Source organism: Ixodes scapularis, unplaced genomic scaffold (genome assembly GCF_016920785.2).
Source record: "Ixodes scapularis isolate PalLabHiFi unplaced genomic scaffold, ASM1692078v2 PGA_scaffold1__304_contigs__length_218370807, whole genome shotgun sequence".
Lineage (NCBI taxonomy): Eukaryota > Metazoa > Arthropoda > Arachnida > Ixodida > Ixodidae > Ixodes > Ixodes scapularis.
The window spans coordinates 137907712-137934631 of record NW_024609846.1 but is presented as its reverse complement, the minus strand read 5'-3'; the positions used below and the strand labels follow the sequence as shown (position 1 = coordinate 137934631).

The 26920-nt window shown below is 45.8% G+C and overlaps 1 protein-coding gene across 1 annotated transcript in view; it reads left to right on the top strand.

Moving 5' to 3' along the window:
* Positions 1-662: 662 nt before the first annotated feature.
* Positions 663-26920, top strand: part of LOC115316168 — a 73142-nt gene continuing 46884 nt past the window's right edge. Inside the window, exon 1 of the mRNA XM_040222878.1 lies at positions 663-669. Within this exon, the coding sequence (XP_040078812.1) occupies positions 663-669 (7 nt within the window). The remainder of the gene's footprint in view (positions 670-26920) is intronic.

The following is a 26920-nucleotide window of genomic DNA, read 5'->3' as shown; positions in this document are numbered from 1 at the left end:
ACTCAGAGCCTTTTATAGTGGGAGAGTTCGGCGGATGGGAGGGGCTTACGGCCCGCTAGGTTTAGCGGATTCAACGGGTTCCGCTCCCGCCATGATGTGCCTCCCGGCAAGTGGGTTCCCATTGACGTGCGATGTATACGCGTGTAGGTTTTGCCATTCGCGCTTTTGTTGCCGTTTACGAACGGCACTCATTAGAGAGTTTTAGTATATCGTTCCCATGACTCCGATAACGATACCCGATACTCCTCCACCGCCTCCCTTGTTCATGCATAGCATCGTTATCGGGGCTATCGGAGGTATCGGAACGATCTACTAAAACTCTCTATTTATAATGGGGAATTGCTCAAAGACGACCGCCGTCCGACACGGCTCAGCGGTCTTGTGCGCATTTTTCAGTGGGTAAGTTCGATTGTCTGGATCGCTCCCCGATTGTTTACTACATCACAAGGTTTGTTCCCCATTGTGCGGAATACGGCGGACCGATCATGATTTTCCGCCGTGCTTCTTCACCTGTCTGTCTTTTTTTCTTTTTTTTTTCTGACATTTTTTTGGTTTGCTGTGAAGAAGCAGCGTCGGCGTCGCGTTGTGCTTGAGCTTATTGAAATTGACAACCGCTTTCGAATTCACTGTCTGCGAAGTGCACCTTAAAAAAAGAAAAGGACATGACAAGTAAGTATTTAATACGCGTATTAAAAAAAAATATTAAAGGTATCGCTAGCGAAACGAAAGCGCTTGCGAGACGGCGAAGCGGAGCTAAGAGGCCGCTACTAAAGACTCGAGCGTATACGAGAAAGCTGCGAGAGCGAGCTGCATGCTTCGACAGAGCCGTACTAGACGCAGAGCCGTACTAGACGCTGCCACGTCAAGTCGCTGCACAGTTTTAGCCAAAATAAAACGCGTTTAACTCACAAAATAAATTAGTTATAATATTACCCTGCACCATCGAGAACTCGAAGTCGGCTTCCACTTAACCCTCTTTGTTTTGGCCTCCCGGATCTTTGCCTTGCACGGTTTTCCTTTCCTTGCGGGAACCGGTACATCCTGAACCCTTTTTTCGCGCTGTTCGAGCACCCAAAGGCACTACAGCACCCCACTGCGTTTTCTTCTAACGTCTCGCGGAGCGCAGAACGATCATTTTCACCGTCGTCTCTCGTTCCACCCTGGTCAGACGGCTGCCGGCTCGAGACGACAAGGCACATCATTGCGGACGACGAGACTCGGAATGCGATGCGCACAGTTGCCAGACTGTTCAATCAGTGCTGCCAGACTGGCGGCTGGATCACTAGACCGCCGAACTCTCCCAGTATAAAAGGCTCTGGGTCTACCCTAATACAAGACAAAAAGTCATGGCAGTCAATCTTAATATTCATGGACCGGACAACTTATTGCCCGGTACAACAGCAGTTGCTAAAGTAATCGGCAAAACTATTTGCAACCCCACTAGGGAAGGAAACATAGCTGTCGTTATCTGACTGGTAGCGTAGGCAAATCCCCTGGTTGGTATCACGTGTGTGCTGTTTTGCGAACCACCAAAAATCTTTTGGGCACCGGTTCAAGCTGCGTTCTACTCGGTCAAGGTACATAGGCTTATCTCTAGAGTACAACTTTTTAGTTAGAGCCCGATATATGCTAAACTGGGCGTAGAATAAATCCGATCCAGTTCGTTTAAAAAGCCTATGAAAATGTTATTTTTTTACGCAGATAGGCTTTCAAATCCTCAGAAAACCAATCAGGATAAACTGAAGGCTTGGGAATGCGCTGTGGCACAAACATATCAATAACGTACTTAACAATGGAAGAAAAAGTCTCGGACGCCAACTTAGTATCAGTCATGGCAAGAACCGCGCTCCAGTCAAAGTTTTGGAAGTATTTATACATGCTGAAATAGTGCCTTGACTTAACGAAAGGTTGAGTGACCACGATATACTGGCTTTTTGCGTGGAAGGCGGAATACAACTACGAGCGGTGGGTGAAACATCTATTTGCACTAAGGGGCTTTTAACAGGGGTCACATATTCAACTGAGATGTTGGATAGAACGAGGTCAAGGACATTTACAGCGCTATCGATTGTGTTCAGTTGATCGAGGCCACAGTAGTCCATGAACGAAAATAGACAAAATATCTCATTTGTCGTTATACGGTTCCTGCCATTAACATACCCCAGGAAGAGTAAAATCTTCATAAACCTGTACTCTGTACTTCGCAAAATCTATTTGGTCACTAATCTTACTAAAATTTTTTACAAAAAAGACTTGGTCATAAAGTGGCGGAAAATAATAGTTACCGACTAGGTAGTTAAACTCGTCGCCTGGTTTTATCTCTAGCCAAACACACCCGGAATATAATGCTAGATTGGGGCGACGGTGCGACGAAAGAGATGACTCACAGGCAATTAAAACGCCACCGCCATACTTTTGTCCAGAGGTCTGGTAATCTCTGTCTCGGCGATACACCTTGTAGCTAGGTGTAAAGTAGTGCGAGTCCGGTATCCCATCACTGAGCCAAGTTTCCGCGAGGCAAAAAACATTATACTTAGTTGTAGCTAGGTTCGGCATAAACTTGTCAGCCTTCGTTTGTAGGCCCCTCGCGTTTTGGTAGAAGACACTAAGCATTGCTGCCATTTTCGGGTGTTATTGTCTCCTCGTTTTGAACACGTATACTATCAAGGCGATCGAAAAACTGGTAAAAAATACTGCCCTCCGGCCAAATATCAGGTACGTTTAGCACTGCAAACGCTGCTTCGTCACAAGCCAAGTAGAACAACGAGTACGAAGGAAATCTAGTTATCATCTTCGAACAGACAACTCTCTTTCCTTCCAAGAAAGGTTCAACGAGGTCCGCAATGTCCGACGCAGATGTGTTTGGGTCGAGCCTAGACACAACCAAAGCAAAGCGGCGTACGGTCAGAAAAACAGCATTCACCTTGTTCGGTTTTGCAATGCCAGACGATGGCTTGGCTCGTTGCCGGCGCTTGACTGGAATGAAACCGCCGTCCCCCCTGCTCGCCGAATTCGAGCCGTTGCAACCGCGTAATTCAGAACTCAGCGGCTGGAAATCATTCTCGTCAGCACACACTGTGTCCGGACTTGATGACGAACGGCCGGGCTAGTTCTCATGAGCAACCGTCGAAGAGGGTCGAGGCTGCACAATCAGCGGGAAGCCCAGGTGTGTGGGAAGCCGGGGTCCCTGCGGCGGTACTTGCTTAACGCGGCTGCGACGAGGATAGGAGTGGCATTCTGTCCAGGACGGTCTTGCGAAGATGCAGTACCTCGGATTGGAGACCTCGGTTTTCCACTCTGGGGCACTTGAATTCCGCCGTCAGAATTTCCAGCTTGTTCGACAAGTTTACGATGAGTCTCACAACGCCCGCGTGAATGAGCGGGCTTTCTTGCGCTGCGGCTGACTCACCCTACGGGTCGATGAAATCGTCATTGGCGGTCGAGGCTTTATCGCCAGTGATTTTGGAGATAGGCTATGTCGCCGAGTGCAGCCAGAACACTTGAACGTGCTTGTTCCCTTTTCTATGTACACGTTGTACTCATCGAGACCGACGTTGAGGCACGTACAGTGGAATTTACGTCCGCAGCCGGCTGAACAAACAAGATATTGTTGCTTCGAGTAGAAGCGCGCTGCACACGAACCACACGCATTTTTCAGCGGACCACTGCAAGACACGCCATTCTTCGCCAGTGCCATCGCATCGTTAAAATTAGTTCCTTCTGTTTTAATAGCTCGAGTTCCGTCGAATGCCCCTTCCTAATACGAAACTGGCAAGATATTACGGTAGATTGTTTTTCGCAGAAGGTGTACAATTTGGCATGCATTATTTTCTCTAGACCCCTTGAAAACTCTGGGAGTACAGAAACAGGTCTACAATTCACTAGGTGGTTCTTATCCCCATAGTGGAAAATAACCGTAACATTTGCGACTTGCATTTTTTTTTAGGAAAGTGGCCATTTTGAAGCGCCAAATTAAAAATATGTGTTAAGATGTAAGCAATCGATTTAATTACATGTTTAAGAGGACTGATTTAAACACCATCTATGTCAGTATTTTTGCTATTTCCAAGGTTCATAAGAACTGATACCACATCCTCCGCGTCAATGGGGCAAGCAAAAGTGTGTCAGAAACACATTCCATAAATGGAAATTCATCGGCAGTGTTACCACTCTTTACAATGTTTACGAAATAGTCAATAAGTATTTCAGCTAACATTTCCTCTTTCTAAAAAGTGATGAAAATCAATTATATGCGCACTTTTCTTTCACAATCTACGTTTAACACCAACTATGTTGAACAGCTTATTAATCTTTAGAGTAAAGAAATGGTAATCAGAAGGTTTCACACAAATTCAAGACATAAGGAGAGACTTATCGGCGCCGGCATCACAATGGCCGCGCTCGCCGCGCATGGGCTTCGGCGAAGTGCCGTGGTGTTTTAGCGGCAGCACTGGCCCGGAATCATAGCTCTTGCTACAACAATTGCTCCTACGATGCTTTCTAGATACCTCCGCAATCTTCCGCAATAGTATGTTTTTTGTTGGCGCTGGGGGGCCGTCAGCGGAATTGCTGTGGGGGCCGCCATCTTTATCTTGACAGGGACGAAGCTTCGATCATCAGATAACTGAGGTAGGCCAGCTCAATAAACGCAATGATCGTTAGCGCCTTGATGGCAGTTCGAGCTGCCGTGTAACACCGCTAGATCGCGTTATAGTCAATAGTCGTAGGCTCAGTGATCGTTTGAACGGTCCGCGTAACATGGATATATACAGGGGTATTGTACGGGACGTTTCAACGTTTATTGAACCAACAACTATTCACTCGATCGCAATCGAGCGGTGTTATACGGAAGCGTCGACCGCCATCAAGCCCACAACAATAATTAGGTTCAACTAACGCTGAGTTCAACAAAGCTGGTCTACTCCAGTTAACTGATAGGCATTCGCCCCAGTAATGCTAAAATGCAGGAGTCCGCCCCGCCGATGGCCAGCGTCAGCGTAGCACTTACTATTGCGAAAGATTGGGGGAGGTATATCTAAGAAGTACCGTAGCAGCAAATATTCTCAAAAGAAGTATGATTTGGGGCCAGAGCTGCCACTCAAACGATTACGGCACGTCGCTGAAGCCCATGCTCGGTGGCGAAGGCGGCCATTGTAAAACCTGTGCAGATAAGATACGCGTTCTGTTGCTTGAATTCTTGTGAAACGTTCTGGTTACAGTTTATTTACTCTAAACACAAGGAGAAAAGTTTCCTCTATTTTGCGGTAAACATTTATACTTGTAGTAAATTGTGCAGATAATACATTTTCATCACTTTTTAAACTCGAATGGGGACATGTGTTTTGGTTTCGCTCCTTTTTTTCATCTGAGGTCGAAATTGGGTTTGTTTCGCTTATGTTTTGTTTAACACCAGACCACATACTTTTGCTAAATGATAGTTTAGAAATGCCTTTGACCCTTACCTGAATGATCGTTGAAACGGTCCGTGTAGCAGGGGTATAACAGGGGTTTTAGGCTATCATAAAAAATATTCTACTTCCTGAGCCTGATTATTTTGCACGAACATAAAAGACATTGCTAAGATGTATTTGCTATGTTTACGTGGAATTTTTTTTTTAAAGGCGCTTAAACGCGAGTACTTATTTAAGGTATACTTACACTGGTGTTAAAATTTTAACCGCGAAATGGATCCGCTAGTTTTTATTGTTCAACGCTCGTGAAATATTATCGGATGTCAAGTAACCGCATTCGTGTCCGCTTTGCGGACGGAGTTCAACCCCTAGTATCAATACGGCGTTAAGGGCGGGGTAAAAGCAGTATTTTCGAAAATGTCTGAATTAATTTTTCTCGTCAACTATTGACTTTTTTTTATCATATTACTCACTTCAGTGCGCGTCGAGAGTTCGTTTCTGGTAGTCACTCAGTAGTAATTAATTTTTTTAAGATAAAGAATGTCCATACAATTGCAACTCTCTCGTAGAATTTGTTTAACATGAAGCGAATTATTACAAGAAGTTGAAGTTTCAATGAACGCATTGGCAAATGTGTGTGTAGTTATGTGTTCTTTATAAGTGCCACCGCTTGGCGGCCTCTGAAGTACTCGACAGCACGAGTGAGAATGGCTCCCTTAAATCGGCAGGTCCTCCATCTAGACCAACAGTAACAACTTCAAAGAACACGGCAAAAAATACAACAACGACAAATAATACAACAACAGTATATAATACAACAAGAACGGAAAAGAATACACCAACGACAACGGCAGCGACTACAACAACAACAACAATAGGAACGACTACAACAACGCGACCTCCTTGTAAGTATCAAAGACATCCGCTTCTTTTCAGCAAAAGTGAGTATCGTTGAGCGAGTGACATGCCTTCAATGGTGCGAAGTCTTCCACCATTAACACTAATGCCGCTCAAGTTTGGCGCCCCGCTGGAGGGTGCCATGTCGTCTCGTACACGCCGAGAAAGTGAAGGAAAGGAGAAGGCGAGAGCGCGGGGGGACGGCAGAACGCCGCGCTTTGATTGGAGAGATTAGTTGGTAGACCTGAAGGTAGCTGCCCTTTCCTCCACTGCACTTGTCGCACACGGTAAAACGCGGAACGCCGGCGCCCGGTATTCGACTTTCGCATTCGAACACGTTCGACGAGTGCAGTGAAGACTCAGTTCTACCCACAAATTCCATTCACAGCTCGGCGTTCTGACGTTCCCCCCGCGCGCTCTCTTTTTCTCCTCTCACTCCCTTGCTCGACGCACAGTCCAGCGTACGGGGGAGCGCAGCAGGCGGCTACAAGTCAAGCGATCTAGCGCTGTGACCCAATCACGTGACTACACTCCTCTTAAGCATCGCTGCGTCCCTACCGAAAATCACGTGACCCGCAGGCGACATAGATTTGGCTTCGACGGCACACATCACCCTCTAAGCTCCGTCGTACCGTGCAACACTGGATACTATATGGCGCTAATATACGGACAGATATAAGGGTTTCGAGAGGTGCCACGAAGACCGTATTGGCGGACGTGTCAGTTCCACGTTTCCGGCCGAACTGTCCCGCCCATCAACTGATCTTGAGGTTAATTTATTCAGATGCTAATAGAATATATATTAAAACTCCTCAAAACCAAAAAATACTACATATAAGAGAAACCTGTTGCTTAACACGAGAAACTGAAATTCTCACCTGACCCATGAAACTCTAGAAACATGGCAGGTCGTTTTTGTCTCAAGAACTGCGTGCTATTGCTGGAAACATTTGCAAATAGTGGCATACACGAAAATACGTGTGTGACATACTTACTCGAAAACACGAATGATATTTTTATTATCCGCGTTTCCGCATCGCCAGCTTTATGTCTGCTGCAGACGTGGAAAATTTATCGCGCACCCACGCTTGATATGTTATTTCGTTTTTTAGATTTTCCTAATATTGACTAATTTAGGGCTTTTCAATCAGTGTCCAAGTAAAACCATATGTTTATATGGACGGCTTAAAAAGTTGATTATCAAGTGGATTTAAATAATAAGCTAATTATTATGCGTGTGCACTCCCTCTGGCATCCGTCGTATCTGGCAATTTATTTCATTGAGAGTTTTTTTTTTCTCTACCACTTTATTGGTAGAAAGTGGTTGGAAATGTTTGCTGAAGCACCTGGATAGTATTATGACCCTAATTTCTGCAGCAGAAAGCAGAGGACAGTACAAGAGGCTAGAGAAAGGGGATCTATAAAGGCCGTGCAAGCGCATTGTGCCAGGTGCTAGAAGGTTGTTCGCGCCACTTTCATTTCGTAGTCCTCGCCATATTACGTCCATAGCTGGTATGGGCTCCTCCCACCACTGAGATGACGACCGTTGTCGATGCTGTAGTTGGCGTAGTAGGGCGTAGGGTGTACGTCTTCGATGTTGCCAAATCCTCGAAAAATATCGTCCGCCACCGGCGGGAACCGCACCTGGGTCAGGTGAGCTAAAAACATAGTTCTTACCACAGAGATACGCCACAGCGTTAACAACCCTATTTAAACTCGGGGCTTGTGTAGTACCTAATGCACACTGCACACGCTTTCTAGAAAAATTGAAAAGATATAGCCGATAACAATATGCCGCCGTAGCACATTCAATGCTAGTAGTTCGTGCCGGAAAATGCCCTCTCACAAGCTTCGGACATTACACTCATAGCGATATCTGCGACAGGTCACAACGAAGTCGTTGAGCATTGGCGTCGCGTTCACGCACCTTGCTGTGTGTGAACAACAGCGTTCAAAATAAAATGGACGTCTCACCATACCTTTTCCCAAACGCATTGTTTTTTTTGTTTTTTTTTTGGTCCGAAGACAATGAAAGCGCGTTACCGACGCGAGCCCCTGGCATTGCCAGTGCTACAAGAACATTTTGCAATTTTTTTTTTTTTTTGTTACAAAGGGCGCGTGCAGTTCTATTCGGCTACTACAATATCCTCTTACGCACAGGGCATTTAACGGTGTGGCTTAGCCCACTGGCAAAGCCCCCCGGTTCGCACGCAGCAGACAATAGTTCAATTCCCGAGGGCGGCGGGAGATCTTTTTCGAGGATTTGGCAACATCCCCGACGGACGCCCTACATCACCACCTGAAAGATCAACAACGACAACTACTACAATAACATAACAACGAACGTCATTTCCAGTGATTAGTAGAGCCCACAACATGTACCGCTGTAAAAAGAAGTAAAAGCGTTCGGATCCCAGTTCACCCCTTAAATGTGACGTCGCCGCTCCAACCAAACCACTGCTAGGGGGTCAAGATGTCTGGAGATGCCTCCCGCAGACGAGAAACGCAGGAGGGACGCATATGGAATGACTGAAATATGCCGTCTGCAAAAGTGTGAATAGTTTACACCATGGTGTGATTTCGAATTAGCAATAATCGAGCAATAATTGGGAACATGGGAGGCCTAAGAAAACTAACTAGGTTTATCAAAGTATCAAAGCTTACTGGATTTGCATGCGGGGCAATACAGTTTGACGATAATCATCACATGCCGGTAGATCTGTTAGAAATAAAGCGCAAAAAGCACTGGTTAGAAAATTATATCAAAGTAGCGTCGGGCCCTTTTTTATTTTATTATTGGCACGGGTTCTAACGAATGAGATAACGTAAAAAGAAGTAAAAGCGTTCGGATCCAAGTTCACCCCTTAAGTGTGACGTCGCCGCTCCAAACAAACCACTGCCAGGGGGTCCAGATGTCTGGAGATGCATCCTGCAGACGAGAAACGCAGGATGGACGCATATGGAATGACTGAAGTATGCCGCCTGCAAAAGTGTGAATAGTTTACACCATAATAGGATTTCGAATTAGCAATAATCGAGTAATAATTGGGAACATGGGAGGCCTAAGAAAACTAACTAGGTTTATCAAAGTTTACTGAATTCGCATGCGGGGCAATACAGTCTGACGATAATCATCACATGCAGGGAGATCTGCTAGAAATAAAGCGCAAAAAGCACTGGTTAGAGCATGATATCAAAGTAGCGTCGGGCCCTTTTTTATTTTACTGTTGGCACTCGTTGTAACAAATGAGATAATAGTTTAATCATATGAGCGGTTTGAGACCCCAAACCTCGTTGTTCAGGCTCGAAAATATGGGCGCGTGTTTTGTACCTGCTTGTAATTATCGCACGAAGAAAAAAATCTAAATATTAATTTTTTGAGTTTCAAGTAAGATTCCAAATGGCGAAGGAGCTGGATAATATATCATCACGTAAGCTATATTGCCGTGTGCATGACCGGGAAGGAACGGTTCTCCTTACACCTAGGAGATTTGTGTTTACTCTTAGTCCGAGTGTAATAAATAAGAAGGCCAGAATGGCCTTGCCTTGTCTGTCTCAAACATTCTAGGTCGAATGTTCCAGATGACGAGTGTTCTCCTATCCAGAGGTTCGATCTCCTAAAGTCAAAAGAGGTGGGAGGAGCTTCCACTTTTTTCTTAACCTGTCACCGACTATAGTCGGTGTGCGAGACAAAGACTCTCCGCCAAACTACAGATTGAACGTGAGCTCTTTTTGGAGCAAGCGATATTACTGACGAAGCCAACGGAAACTATTGACCGGCAACAAGAGACTATCAGGAGTTTCTCGGGAGGGGGCCTGCTGAAAAAGTGCATGTGGAGAGGCTACGGGAGCCACAACAAAGTGCTAAGAAGGTTTACCCAAAGAGTCAAAAAAGGCCGTCGGTGGATCAGCAACGAGCATTCCGGTTATGCTTTCGGGGTGGGAATACAGTGAAGCACACAAGGCAGCAATCTCCCGTGCAAGGTCTTTTTGCATCAGTCTGTAAACCCAACTCCGGCAAGTTACCAAGCTGAATGAAGGCACGTCGACGGAGTCTGACTCTTCCTTAGCAAGAGTAGTCAACGCTATGTACAAGAAAAAACTTCGTGAATCCAACGTCGTCGTTGGCGATGAAAACGTCGAGTTTCACTTAGGTATAGGGGCGAAGTCAAGTCAAGTTTGGGGGTTTTACGTGCCAAACCTACGACGGGCATCTGACACGCCCCAGCAGAGGACTGAGGATTAATTTCGACTACCTGGGGACCTTTTGAAGTGCAACCAAAGCTCGGTTACACGGCGCCTTCTCCGCAATAAGCCTCCGTCATATTGTGGGCACCTCGGTCGGGATTCGAACCCACCACATGGGGATCCATAGGCCGGCGCTCTCACCTCGGAGCCTCCGAGGCGGCTAGGTATACGGGCGGATGTTACCATGATTCCAACACGTTTACTGGCAAGGCTGGACAAGGGGACGATTTTCCAGAAACCCAACGTGCTCCTTTTTGAAAGAGCGAAGCAGTGGCTGGCTATCGGGAGGATCATACAAGCAACAGTAGACTATAACGAGAAAAGTGTCTTGCGGAGCCTCTGCATAACAAAGAACTTGAACGAGCTTCTCCTGCATTTGAACCTCTTCGAACGTTTTGGTATTCATCGTCGAATGAGTAGAGCCGGAGAAAAGACATGTTTGGACCCAGTCAACGAGTTTTCAGAAGTATTCATAGACTCGGGAGGAGAACCCTACGCTTGCAAAGTCAAGCCTGAAAGCAGCCCGTGGCAACCACGTCACCGCGACGTGTCTCAGTTCCTTTGTTGAAAGCTGTGGAGCCTCAACTATGAAAGGTTGAAAACTAAGGACTAATTGCCGCTGTCAGTGAGCCTGCGAATTTGTGCTTCCAATCGTGGTGGTAACGAAAAGGATGGTGACATACGCCCTGTGTGAAATACACCATTTTGAATAGGAGCGTGCAGCAGGAATGGAATTCAATTCCAGGTTTGTAGCCAGTTCTGACTACTTTGGGACGAGCTAAGTACTTTTCCCTTTGGATGCTAACTCAGGCTTTTATCAATTAAAACTGCACTCCGAATCAACACGGCTGAACACCTTCATCCCTCCATTTGGCCTGTTCAAGTTTAACCGCCTCCAGTTCGGCATCCCCTGTGCTTCCCGAGCATTTTCGAAGAATGCCCCATCTCCCTTGGGAGAATATGACGGTATTGTTGTGTCACATACACTCTCAACAAAAGGGTAGTCATAGGGTACTACATTTGGGGTAGTCAGGAGCCGTCACAGATATCGCTACCCCCCTTAGTAATACTAACGACTCCATGCGTAGTCACGCGGCATGAAATCAACAGGTAGTCACAGTGAGCACTCCAAAAGCAACATGGCGGCTGGCAAGCGACAGTGGAGCAATACGAGTAAGGCCTAGCGAGCTGGACTGCTTTTTGCTAAAATGCGATTCTCAAGTGCGCATGCCCGTTCGCTGCCTTCCGTGCGCACTAAAACACTCCAAAATGCGCCTCGAAGCACCGGCACCGCACCTATTACGAGTAGTGGCCGCGATGTGATTGGGGGCATTCGAGGGGGTTTGTCCGCGACTGCTTTCGCGTGGCCGGCTTCAGTTACTTCGCGACCAGAAAACATTAAAAGAAGGAATCGTATGGCGACAAATAAAATGACGTCTTTATTGAACGGAGAAACTGCTTGCTGTGCTTGCCGCAAGTGATCCGGCGTTTTCGGTTGACAGCGGCGAGGAGAGGCATCACCGATTCAAGCGGCGTCGGTTTCGATCGTTCAACGCTCCTGCTCACCTGTTAGCATTCGTTATCCACTTTCAGGTCCCTAGTAATCCCCACCGCGTCTGTGCACGCACTGTTCACCGCACGGAACACCCATTCAACTGGCTATGGGACTGATCCACTGATCTCACTGGGACGAGAGGCCGAGAACCGAACCCTTTGTGGCTGCTTCGTGGAGCTATGGAGCGCCTCCATGTTTTTCACTCAAATAATTAGATACATAAACGCGCGACTCCTTGAATTGGGCGGCGACACGCGCCACCTAACGGACAGCGCTCAAACTAAGAAAAAAAAAACCAACAGTCTTTGCTTTGAGCGCCTCGCCTGACCATGCACGTACTACATATTCCACACCACACTTCACACATACGCGACATACAGACACCATACAATATTATACATGAACGCGTTCATAGACAGCCCAAGGTACAACACGAGATATTGACACTCTACATTCCTATATACACGACGAGTCGACACCACCAGCTTATATACTGCTGTATTTTCTGTGACCAATAATGATGGTGACCACTGTCATATTTTGCATAAACACGAAAAGACTGTGCAAGATTTATCCGTATATATTATTTTTCTCTACTGCCCTTAGAAAAGCGCTCGTATCTCTTATGTAATCCATTGAAAAAGTGAACTGCTGCTTATAAATCAAATTGAATAGTCGCTACACGCCACGTTATGATCAGTTTCGTTTTCTCGCTTGCCAACACTTCGAGCATACAGAAGCCTGTTTAATTAATTGTATTAATTATCGAAACCAATTTCTGCAATTACAACTGTCTGAACACGCTGATGCATTTTCTTTTCTCTTTTTACATATCCGAATGACTTCAGCGGCGGTTGAGTAAATGTTGAGCACAGTGAGCGCGCGCTCGATTCTAGCGAAGCCCGTCCGCCGGTCCTCCCCGAAGCGTTTTCGGTTTTGTTTTTTTCGCTAAATTGTTTCTGCTCAAGCGCGTGTCTTTCAAATATGCGTTCTATGCGCTCGCCCTCGCGCCAAGAGGACAGTGCAGAATTGCCGTTTTCGGGCCAGTGTCTTCACCTACAGCGAACGCGAAATACGTATGCAAAATTATCTGAAGCCTGGTTCAGACAGTTGCGTTTGACTGCGTTGTGGCAGCGAGAAACCAGGACATCTCCGCTGCTTAAATCGCGTGCCAAGAAGATTCCTTGAATTGGATTCCACGCTTCATACGAAGCACAGATGTGCCGGTGAGTCGCTTTCGGTTCTCGACGGAACGCTGTCAAACGCATTCAAACTCAAGTGTCTGAACCGGCCTCAAGCATCAAAAAACGCCGAGAATATAGTTCTCTGCGCTGCACCTGCTGGCTTCTCCAGCAATTGAGGAGTTTCAGCGACGGTGTCACCGCCCTGGCGGCCGGTCGCCGAAAGAGAACGAGGGGGATAGGTTCGCTGGGCGTTGGCTTTGTGTATATGCGTTGGCCGCGAACGTAGGCTTATAAACTTGGGCAGCAAGAATATTACGCGGCTGTAGTGTTTCGGTACGAGCAACAGAGGTGACACGATCTGCTACGACTAGCTACGACCATCCGCCGCAGCGATGCAGGTGTCGAAGGAGCGCAACCTGTGTACTACGCAGTCAGTCGCCGTCGCCCGACGCAGGTCGTTTGGCATTCAGGGCTTTCCGCCCCGGGTTCTTCGCTTGTACTTGGAACCGAGTATTATTTCCTGTGCTTGTTTATGTGCTCAGTGGCTGGTTATGGACCTCATAGAGCAGTTCTTCAGACTCAACAGCGACTCAAAGTTGACGGCGGAAGGGTTTGCAGCAACGCTTTCGGTTGGTGCACGGGTGCGACGACTACACGGATAAATTTTAAGATTGCTGCTAGCAAGGTGGCCATAGTCGCTTTATGTTCACACAATTTTGAGTGTAAGTACTCCGTGCAAAGGCGAATCTATCGCGTTTCTAATCCACCTTTGTTTTTGTTTTTAGCACGCACGACCGACCGCTAAGCAAATGCTTCTGTACCGATCACGGAGTGAATGTCTTCGGCCTTACATTGCGGAACGCCCAATAAGAAGTCATATTCCTTCAGCAAGAAAACTTCCCTTTCGAGTGACCTTTTGATTGATAATTTCTCCCGTACTTAAGTGCTTTAATGAACACGATCAATTAAGTTTGCTTCCCTAGTTAGGACATTATTGTGCCACATGCGGCACTAATGCTTGGCACGATGTATGCCACTGGTGGTATTGTGAATTGTTTACTTCCAAAGCTAACAGTGTGACCGGTGGGACCATTCAATTTGCTAAAAATGTGGTGATATGGGAAGTTCGTTGCATAACTAGCGTTTTACGTTTAAGATTGATAAGAAACATGCTCATGTGATGATGCATGTCTACAGCATAAGCTTTGCAGATCCAGAATGAATGTGCTATAGGCTACAGTCTCAAGATTTTTAATGGACCACATTGGTGATTAAACGGCAATATTGTGGTGAAAAACTGCCCATTGACTCAGTGAGTTTTGATCGTGACCATTGGTGTAAGGTTGGCAAATTAGGTAATGGCACACCTTTTCCCTGACCATCTGGCTTCAAGGGACATTGCATCTAGATGTGCTTAAATATCTTTATTTCAAGGTTCAGTGGACCCCTCTGCATCATTACAGGAAGGCAGTCTCAAGCCACAACAAACTGCAGTGAATATAGAATGCATAATAACAGGCACCAGTGTCCAGGCGTATAGACCGCAGAAGCTAATTTGAACCCACAAATGTTTTTGTTTTGTTTAGATAGTTTGCATTTGGTGTATAATCCGCAGGGCCCGATTTCCGCGCCCAGTGCATAGTCGTTGCGTTGCGTCTTCGTGCTTTTTTCCTGGGTGGCATTTTTTTCAGAAGTTCTTCGGAGAACGCTATTGAGCCTGAAGAACTGCTCTTGAGGCCCATATCTAGCCACTGAGCACACACAAGCAGAGAAAATCACACTCGGTGCCAAGTACAAACGAAGCAACTGGGCGGAAAGCCGTGAATGCCGAACGAGCAGCGTCGGGTGACGGCGACTGACTGCGTTGCGCCCCTTCGACGCCTGCATCGCTGCGGTGGGTGGTCGTAGCTAGTCGTAGCGAGATGATCTTCACTTCAAGCAAGAAATCTTGCCATACCAAAGTCAAGATATGTGTGCAAGTATTCGACGACGCGGGCTCTCTCACGTTGGTGCAGTTATCAAGAAAGGCACATATCAACAATGTTGCGTGTTTGAGGCTGGAACTATGATGCATACTTCTCTAAACCTAAATTTATCGGTCTGCGGCTACAAAAAATTTCGTTGACGTTGCTTAGATGATGTAACCGTTCAGGCCTCGCATTAAATGGTGTTGCGAACTCTTCGGTTGTGTATGAAAGCCTATTTTTGCCCTAATAAATTACATTTTCAAAAGGACACGTGTCTTCTGCTGATACATATCTTCCAATTTACAATGCAGAGGCAAACAGAAAATCAACTGCGTACACCTACCACTTAGCATACGCACCTTCGGCATTCATTCTTGAGCACACTCAAATATCAGCTTAGTTTGCTCTTGTTTTAGAAGCTTTGCCCTGTTCTGTAAAAAGAAAACAGTTAAAAAAGCTTTACCTTCTTTTTCCTTCTCGCATTTAATACATACTTGTTTGTCAGCAGATATCACCGTGGAACATACAACTCGAATGACCGATGAGACTATTGCTATTACAATAAAGCTTTGCAAAAGAGCCAAAACGAGGCTTGTTGGGGTGCACAAGCGCATTGAAATGAAATTGGCGCTTCCGGGGCTTGTTTACATTATGCGTAAAAACAGAACGATCGGCGACCAGCTGATCGCAATATAACACCAAGGATACCGATGTTTCGATACATAGAACGCAGGATAAAGACCTCAATCGTCCCTTGTATGCTTTAGTTGTCATACTTTCCATCCAACCGCTTTTTAGCACAATTAACTAGAACAACCGAAGAGTTCGCAACTTAATGCGAGGCCTGAATGGTTACATCATCCAAGCAACGTCAGCGAAAATGTTTGTAGCCGCAGACCGATAAGTTTAGTCTTAGATAAAGTACGCGTCATAGTTTAAACGCGCGAACATTGTTGATATGTACCTTTCTTTGGACCCGCGTACATTCGGTTCAACTTGATGACAGCTGCACTAGCGTGAGAGCTCACGTCGAACACTTGCACACATATCTTGACTATGGCAAGATTTCTTGCCTTCGATTGATTTGAGCACTTCATCTGTAGCATCATGGTAGGTCTTGGTTGATACGATGATCGTCTCGTACACGGCAACAAACAGAGAACGCGCTTTGTTTTATTTATACGCTACCGGTCTACGGGCGTCGCAAATCTATCCCCCTCTTGTCCGCCATGTTGGATCGAACGGAGCGCCTCCTATATTCGCTAAAACTCCTCAATACTTTTTCTAAAAAAAAAAAAAAATCTAAACCGAATGGCACGTGTATGTTTGCCAACGCCTTATTTTTGGAAATTTGCTTGTAATTCTTTCTATAGCTAAAGGGAACGCGTGCCGAAAGGCCTGAAATCCTAGTCCCCCTAAAAGTACTGCACCTTGGATGACACACACTTGTTTGAAGCATTTTTTATCGAGTATGCTTGATGAAATGTGCCAAATGAGCCAGTGAAGGCGAATCATATATCCCAAGACAGAGAAATACTCAAATACACAGGCATGATCCCAGATATCTGTGTACGTTCGTCCTGTCGGGCCTCAGTCGTGGTGTTCAATGCTTAATACTTCACTGCACTTGAAAGCAAAAAAAAAATGGGTATGACAGGCGTGCAAGTTCGGCGGAACCGAGGAGGCCATTTGCAACTGATCTGCACGCAGAACTGACCGATCACACCTTTAATGAGAGCACGCTCTTTACTGAACCGCACAATAAAAGATGACAAGAGTATCTCGTCCGGCGAACATTCCAACCAACTCACGCCTGTGCGTAGCTTCCTGTGCTTTTCTAGAGATTTGGTAAATTCCTCGAGCACGACGCCAGCTGCCAACTGTTTAGTAGCAGTACATGGTAAAACCCGCGACGGAACCAAAACGGACAATCGCGATACTTTTTATCTGCCTCGGGTTTTAGTAGGTGCCTACCAAGGTTGCCTGTACTCTTTGGCATGTTTCTTTTCTGCCAGTTTAGGCGAACTGAGCCACACGCCTGTTGCGACCGGTTCAAATTTGAATAAATGGTAACCAACGCACAAAGAAAACAAGTTTCAAGTACTTTTTGAGATTTTTTAAGTGACTTTTACTATCGAACGGCTGCATGTACTTGAATGTTCAATTCAAGAGTTTATAAGACGTGACTACCCCATGCTTGTCACTTGCCAACAGGGTGGTAACGCTCAATGGCTCGAGCCCCGTGGGTAGTTAAGTAAGCCTGTGGGGTAGTTACAGCCGTCAAAACGCATGATTACTAGGGCGGGTGCTCCCTTTTTCTTAGAGTGTAGATGACATTCTTGTGTGAACAAGTTTAAGAAAAAGCACGACAGAAGCCTGCGTGAAGTCTTGGGGAGAGTGAAGGGGGAAGAGATCGCTGCAGGTCGTGAAACGTGCGTGTTCTCCCACGAAAAATTTAAGTTTCTGGAATGTGACCAACAAAAATGTTGTCATCGCAGACCAGGAAAAGATAGCGACCATCGTAGATAGGCCTACACCAAAAAACTTCGCAGAACTCAAGAGTTTCCTGGGAATGGTGGATTCCATTGCACGGTTCATACCGAACCTGGTGATCAAAACAGGACTCTTGAGAGATCTGCTTCACAAGAGTGTTCTTTTCAGTTGGTACAGCATGCAACACTTGCTTTTGAACATATTAGAAAGCGCCTTACATCACGTCCTGTGGTCGCGCTTCACTGTCCAACAAAGGAGACAGTCCTGTAGACTGATGCATCACGTTTAGGTTTAGGAGCGGTTATGATGCAGCTTCAAAAGAACAAAATGCCAGGGAGTCGTCGCCTATGCGTCGAAAGCTCTGACAGAAGCATAGAAGTGATGTTATCATATAGAAAAAGAGGCCCTCGTTATCACGTGGGCATGTGAGAAGTTCAATGACTATCTAATCGGCCTAAGTTCTCCCATCGGAACTTACTATAAGCCCCTCATGCCTCTCTTCACATGCAAACCAGTCGTTGACCTTAGACCAAGGCTACAACGTCTGCATCTCAGGATTGTGAGCTACGACTACATCATGGAATACGTGCCCGGCAGAGACCCGGTGTTGCTCTCGCCTTTTCTCGTGAAGTACTGCAGGGAAAGACAGCTCATCCCTCGCAGTTAAAAATAACGGCTTTACTCTGGTCTCCAGTTCGCTTCGACACCCTGCGGGTTAAAAGCTACATGCTAGTCCCGCATGATTACAACAGCCGCGTTGTCGCGTCTCGCGGCGACAGGAATGACACGTTTTTCGTTCACAACTCTTCAATTTCGGTTGCTTCACTGTTCATGCAATTTTCATCCTCGGAGGTGCATAAGCCAGTGAGAAAATCAAGGCGTCAATGACCTCTAGTGCAATGATGCTGTTTCAGGGCGCACTTACCGTGCTCCAACGAATTGCGCCATCAGCCCGTAGGCCCTAGATGAAAATCGACACAGTTCGCACCAGAAGCGAGCCTATTCAATTCTTACTTCATTCCCGGTAAAAGAAATCTAATGCCATTCCCATTTCATTCCCACAAGCACTGATACCATTCCATTCCAATTCTATTGCGCGGTCGCGAAAGTGCAGAAGGATTCCGGAATCATTCCAGTTCTGGAGTGGCAACTCTGGAACACTGCCTCGAGCAGATGTTTTCCGGGGCATCGCGGCTGCTGGTATCCCTAGGATTCGTGTTCGGTGTTGAAGCCTCTGACGAACGCAGCAGCGTCATAAGGATACAGCGCGTGCAGACGGCGCTTCCAGGTGATGTCTACGTTGGTGACAGGCTGTCTGGTAGTGCCGAGGTGCCATTACGTGGACGCCACTATAATTTTGCGGCGTTCAACGAGCCGCCGGGTGGCTAGTACTGTTTGCATTTCAGTCCTGAAGGCCGCGGTGAGGATTTGGATGTGCGGTACGGTGAGCCAGAGACCCAGAGATCGTCATCCTGATGTCTAAGTCAAACTTTTTAAATTCCCGAGACAGCCGTGACAGAAAAAGGATCACAGTTTCGTTTTGATTTGTTTGTGTTTTGCTAGAGACTGCGTCTTTAAGTACGTCATCTCAAGCTCCAAGTATATATGCACAGAGCAATTGCTGTGCCGAAGCCGCAGTAAAGATTGCGAAGACTAAACTCAGAAAGTAATCTGATTCCTAAAGAGCACTTTTGGCATAGAGCGACAACGTTGGAGAATGGGTTCAGCACTGCCGAGTTGTTGTTCAGCCGGAGACTACGAACATATGTGCCAATATCGGCGGATCTGTTGAGCCTTTCTGTACCAGATGCTGATTAGCTCGAAAACTGTAACAACAAGGCTGGTAAACGCCAAGCAACCAACTACGGCAAAGGGCAAGCCGTAAGGGATCGACAAGAGTTTCAGCCGTCCCAGTAGGTGTGGATCATTGATTTGAAGTGACCAGTGACACTGCTTATCACAACAGAAACGACTCGCTTCTATTGAATTTGTACTCACCAGGGCATAATTCGCCGTAACGCAAGTTTTTCCTCTTTGATCACCAATGACGTAACATTCATGAGGACCTCATCTCTCTTGGCAGCTTGCCCCGTCTGTCCTAGCGCCCTGTCTGCCACTCTACAGTATCACCGTAGCAGTCAAAATCCGGGCCGAACTCTCGATCTCGAAGGCGCCGCACCAAACTGGTAACGCTACGTGCCGCCGTGCCAGGGATTTGGAGTGAAGTTAGGGTTGTGCTGTGCGGAAAACACACTCCGCCTTTTGCTCTCACAACGTCATGTTTGACGTAAATTTTGCTGTTAACATAAATAAGCAAGTTAAACGTTTGATTTAACTTACGCATGCATAACAGTTAATATTGTAAATTTGTAACTAGTTACAACTTTTTTCTTAGTCAGTTACCGATGTTTAAGGAAGCGATGCAACAATTTTTGTACTTTGCGCAAATATCGCTTAAAACGGATCCCTAACGTTAATGGCCTATGAAATACGCTTTCGTTTTTCACCCCACGCAATAGAAGTCCTAGAAAAAAAAAAAAGAAAAACGAGCAGCGTTCACCCCCTCAACTCGCAGCCAGAACAACCGGCCACGTGATCTGGAGCCGATTATATGCCGCCAGTGTTGATCATAGCCACGCGCTGGGGTTGGTAAAGCGCAGGACACACGCTGAGTTCCAGACATTGTTATGGCTCGGCTGTTGTCGTCGTTGCAGCGATTGGACACGGGTCACTACCCCAATGCTTCTCGAGCTAGCAAATCTCACGAGCCCAAGTCGAGTGCCCACGCAATGCTCGGGTCCAATCTATGAACCGCATTCAAATATCGTCACTAGGGTGTACTGCGATCCCCACGTTACGTCATCAAATTTTGCAAAGAAGAGATTGAACGTAAAAGATCGCCTTTGTCCTTCAAATTACACCGCAATAAAGAAGTTTCTTGGCCAGTGGCGTTGCGTGTGAGTGTCCTTGAGTCCCAGGTGTGCCAGTAAGCTCGTGTCAAGTAAAAAACATTGCTATTGATTATCGTTGCTCCTTTAACTTTCCTTTATGTCAGGCCCAAACATGCGTTCCGTAGAAGATGTCTAAACACGAGCGACGAATCTAAGTAAAACAATGATCGAAGGGAATGTATAGCCCATTCACGTTTAGTCAGCATTCAGTTGACGCATATATATATATTCTTAATATGACAGTCCTGTACATATACGAAAATGACACCGTTGTGGATCTTAATGAGCGTTTAGAAACATCAGAAACGAAATGAATAATGTATTTGGGCTTTCAAACGTGGCTCTTTTTATATTTTCTTGTGGCGGGCAGTTTTTATCGGTCACATGCTTTTTACGGCTCACTTTTTTCAAAATTGTCGAACATGTGGGTGATGTGCCGAAAGCAGAACGAGCATCTTCGCAGATATGCACTAGCAGAAAATGAAGCATTATATATTTATTCCAAGTGAGACTATATTCTGTGGCCTTCAATTTATTTTGATTATCTACATGCCCAGGCAGTTACTGATCCAGTGTTACTGCGTAGTGCTTGCCTTCTCTCGTCGTCGTCCAGATTACCTTTTTTCGTTTGGCACGTACATCCCCCACGCTGAAAAGCGCCAACAGCGTGTTCGTGCTAACAATATCCGACAGTGCAAATACATTCATGTATCAAGCTGAAAATTTTTGAACTTTTTTAATGCCGTGAATTATAAAGAAACAGTCTTGACAGACCAATAATTTTGCTTCAGTGTCAGAAATGTTTGGATCTAGTACGTGTGAATTATTCGTGATAACTGCTCTTATAATCAAGCCCAGGAAAAAAATGTTCTTGTTTCTGTCTGCTTCAAATTGTAAATAAACACTAGCGCCAGTTCTACCTCGAGTGTGCATTATAATAAGTCTGTGGTTCCGAACGATATTGTTCACGTGCCTCGAACACTAAACATTTTCACATTTTTATAGGTGTAAATGGCCTGTCCCATAACTAACACCTTTATACGTGAAGCGATACACATTGGAAAAAAATGTGTAAATCTTACAACCTTAAAATATGCTGTGATTTTTCTAACACATTTAATAAAAGGTGCGATACTGCAATGCATAATTTTATAAAGGTGTAAAACCGCAGTAAACTTTCTCGTAAAGGTGTAATGACCACAACACGTTTATGTTAGGCTGTACGAAGTGGCCCAGGTCCCAATAAAATGACTAAACAAATAAGCTACGCCAACGAGTCCCCGAAGCATCACGGTGATACTTCGCCAATGTCGTGGCAATGTGGGCCGAAGCCCGGCTCCAATATCGGCCGAATGTGCAGTTCTGCACCAGGTCCCGACATGAGGTAAATATTTGTGTACCGCTAGTATTGGCGGGATATCGTGCGAGCATTGCCGTGGTCGGATTGTCGGCCAGGTATCGGTCAGGTGTATTATAGGCATCTGCCCTGTATGGGCCGGATGTCGCGTATGCACCTGCTTTGTATGGGCTATATCGGAAGTATTGGCTTCTAACGCTTACATGGCGCAGCTGACAAGCGTACATGAACAAACGGAATTGTTTTCAAGCTCTCAAAGGCGTTAAGTAACCCACTATCATGAGACAGAGCTTGTTCGCGGCTAATTTACAAACGTGATGCTTCCTTGTGGAACTGAAAGGAAATTATTACGTAGAATTACACTGTTTTCATGCCAAACAAAGGTCATAAATCCTAGACCAAGGACCTTAGAGATGGGAGAGTTCTAGTAGATCGTTCCGATGACTCCGACAGTGATACTAGACACTCCGTCACCGCCTTTGCGCATACATTTGATCGTTATCGGGGGTATCGTAGGTATGGGAACAATATACTAAACACTCTATTGAGACGGAAGTAGGACTACTCTCAGAAGCATGCTTGCCGTGTACTTACCATTAAACAGCGATATAATCGAATCCGTGATAGACGCATAATTCAACTTGGGCAGTAATGAGCAAAGCAAACACAAAGTCGAGAAAGAAGGTCTCCCAAATTCAACAAAGGTCTCGCTGACGCCGATGAGCCGTTCTTTGTCGAAGCGCGCCCATAAACAGCACAATATGTTTATGGACTCCGACGAAGAAATCGGCCATTACCGAAACGTCGGCATGGAAGTATTTCGGCCGTTCACTACGAAAAACCATGGCCGCGACTGCAACGCACGGAAATCATACCACTAGGGTGTTTTCGTATATCGTTTTCACCGTCCCGCAATGCTCTGCGCAACCCTCTACGATACCCGGAACTCTGCACTCAAGGCCATCGGCACGCAGGCGCAGTAGCGGCTTCTTCGTTTCTGAGGGCTTAGCGGGAAGGAAACGCGGTCTACGAAAGCTCCCTTCTGAAGAGCGCATTTCGGAAACCGCGGACATACGTGGGCTCCTATCCATCACCACCACTTGGCATACGGAAAAAAACTATGGCCCCAGTGAGCCCATCAGCGCGTCAAAGCGTGTCACGTGACAAATTTTCGTCCAAGCGTTTTTCTCCTACGAAGAGCGGTCACGTGTTTCGTTACACCCCTCTAATTTCCCGGATGCCGTTCTTGCGCTTGCTCACTGCCGCACGAAGACGCAATATAAGGTGGGGCGATAAGCCTTCTCGAGCTAAAAAAGGAAGATTCCGTTTTTGTTTTTTTTTTCTACCTCGGTATTAAGCTGGTCAAGAAACGCCAATATCTTGGCAACATAGCCGATTCAAAAACGACACTCCCCAGGATCAACAAAAAAACGGAGGTGGGTACGTTATGTCAGGATGGCGTCGGCGCTACTCATCCCAAACTTCGCAGATATCGGCTGGATCAAAATGACATCGGAAAAATCTTACCAATTTGACGCTAATAGTGGCGAAATACTGTGTGTTGCGGTGGGATACATACCTGTTTTCTGGCAGAAAGGATGACCAATATGTGATTATCGCTTCCATGTGAGGGATACGCCAGTGGCAGTTACGACAGAGAGGAGCCGGCTGTGTGAACGACGTCTCGCGTTGAGGAGCGCGGTTCGATACGCATATTTGCCATGAGAACGCTACCGTGAAAGTTATGTGGGGTGCTGAAGCTTTAATTTATGTGAACGTTGAACCTTATGCTCAGCTAAGAAACGCTATTAAATCCGATATAGCTCTAATATATTATATACGTGTCAATCTGATACGGGAATGAGAAACATTGGCTAACAGAAAAAAAAGAGAGATAAAAAATCATGGGTATATTCGACAGTGTTGTCAATACACCTTTTTTACACGGTCTGCGTGAAAGGTGTAATGACACAATTTTGCTATCTGCAAGGTGTGGGAAAAGTGTAGGAAGGGTGTAAATGGCCATTATACCCTTGTTATACCTATAAATACTAAAAAGGCGTGTAAAATTATGTAAGAAGGGTGTAACAAGTGTGTTCGTTTTTCGAAAATACAGCCTTTTTACACGAATATTGGTGTGAAAATATTTCGTGTTCACGTGGCCGTGATGTCGCGCAGCTATTGCTATGACTGTGAATTAACACAAGACTGCTCATTTGTCGGCATATCGGTAGCTCAGCCCCATGTTGGAGTTAATGAAACCGTTCAAATTGTGAGCTGAACACCTACTTTTCCTGAAAGCTTCGTGAAAATATTAGGCGCTGGAGAAAATCAGCCATCTGCGTTAGATCCTTCTTTGGAGCTTTTTTCGTTCAGGTTAGACCCATCGAAACCTGCGGTTAAAGAGGCTACGCACCTTATCTCGGAATAAAAAAAAAAAAAAAAACAGCGCAAACAAACGGTAGAAGAGTATACACACAAACAAGGCGCTGACTTACAACTGAAATTTAATAAGAAAAAACAAGAAAGCTGCGAAAATACCCGAACAATCCAGCACACTCACGTCACCCCACACCAAGCTCCCATTGGCCAAGATATTCTATCTATTTTTGATAGAGGGCCACAGAGGGGTCTCTGACACACGTGCTTTGCCCACATCGTGATACGTAAAATGCCTCCGTTATTTCCCTCGTCTTTTTGTTGTAGAGTCGGATCATTATTTTTCTATCTTCAAACTTAGGGGCGCACCCACACCTGTCGGAATGAATCGCCAAATGACCGGCAGGGGATGATCTCACAGATAATGCATGCTCCCTCAGTCTATCGTTGACGCATCTACTGGACTGTTCGATATACTGCTTATTACACGATAGCGGTATGCTATACACAATTCCCACTTCGCCACTCCGCCGTCTCCTTCCACATCATAGAGTCCGTCTGCTATAATAATATTAATAATAATAATGCTTTATTTGAATCATGCCCCAGAACGACCACTAGGTCATAGTCTGGTGGCACATAAAATGGTAGTACATGACTTAACACAATGTCTTCCACTTGTAAAAAAGAACAGACTAACCTGCAATCAGGAATTAAAAAGATAAAAATTTAGCTCCCTTTTAAACACTGATATATCTGAGAAGATATCAACATGAGAGGACAGTTCATTACCACAAATCTGCATCCTTACCATCGGTGACAATTTCGATTGTATGGAGGGGTAAAATATACTAAATGGTCAGCGCACCGACTTGGCACAACAGAAAAAAACAATTTCCTTAGACATTTCGCACCCATGCGGGAGGCATCTTCAGTAGTTACAAAGCAAATTCAAGATTCAATCTCAAGTCAACGCTATTTATCAAGAATGTCCGTATAAGCTTCGTGGAGAGGGCAGGGGTTTTTTGTTACACACGGATGTGCCCCTGTGTCCCTATTACACACGGGTGTTTCCTCGCACGGACACATCCGTGTGTAACAATATCCGCGGCCCTCTCCACGAAGCTTATACGGACATTCTTGATAAATAGCGTAGATTTGAGGTTGAACCCTGCATTTGCTTTGTAACTACTGAAGATGCCTCCCGCATGGGGGCGAAACGTCTAAGGAAATTGTTTTTTTCTGTTGTGTCAAGTCAGTGCTCTTATTTTAATTATGATGTCTCCCGGCTTTTGGAGTATTTTTGCTATGGTCAGCGTCAATGCGGTAACGAGGCGTCTACTGCATAGAGAAATGCGGGAACCCAGCGTCTGAAGCCGGTAACCGGAGACCCCATCTTCCGAGTGTTGTCTGCTGACGTCAATGTATCAACGGTAGCCAAAGTCGGGCGCACCACTGTGAAGGTTGAAGCTGAGAGTGGAATGCGGTCGCCTGGCGAACCCTTGGCGGTTCCGACGACGCTCGGTGTACGTTCGGGCATGACATTATATTACAGTTACGCCAAAAGAAGCGAGGGGTGATTTCGCGGAGCGCGGTCAAGTTAAGCCTACCCTGGAACCGAAGCTAGCGTTGCCGCCTTGATGGCAGACGGCATTCGGAAAATGGCGCGTTTGTGACTGGCTTTAGACGAAGCATTTGTCTATACACCGAGCAATCTACGCCGAGCAAGTGTTTCAAAATGCCTATTTGGAGCATTAAAACGCAAGCAGAGCACGTCAATGAAAGAGTAACATAGAAAACGAGCTGGGAGCGAGCGATGACGAGGCAGTCATTCGCGCGCCGTCATTAGTTGAGGTCGGGGGACAAACAAAACCGCGTATGCTCGTTCGGGGGGTAAATTTAGTGTGCGGAAGGAGACTGTGGTGTGGCAACATCAAGTGCGTACTTCGGCTTTTCCACCGTGCTTTTCATTGGGTGGAACGTGAACAAGAGAAAGTTTAAAATAAAGACTTAACGTGGGTGGTTGATTTTTTCTAGCCCCTTGTATTTTTACAAACCTTAAACGAAAAGCATGAGTTTCGAGCCCCCCGACAGTTCGTTTCGTTCCCCGGAACACGAGGCTGAAGGATCTAACTGCTAAACTTCTTATATGAGTGTTTATGCGTGTACGTTTCCTAAATCTCTCTATCTCCTTACCGTTCAAAAATTTTCTTCTCATCTTTCCAATATTTTTGTGATTCTCTTCTCCTTCACGAGGCAGGAAACTAGCACTTCGACGCATGTTAATATCCTTCGTCTTTATATTCCATTTTGGAAGAATCGGATATCTAAGCATGTATGCGAGAAGCACAATGATTTGTGCCAATATATTTGGTTTTTGTCTTGCGGTACATGTTTCTGAAATCTCCAATTTATTAAGGTATAAGCAAACATAATATTAGTTTTCAGAATTTGAGTATTCTGACACTAAACTAGGGC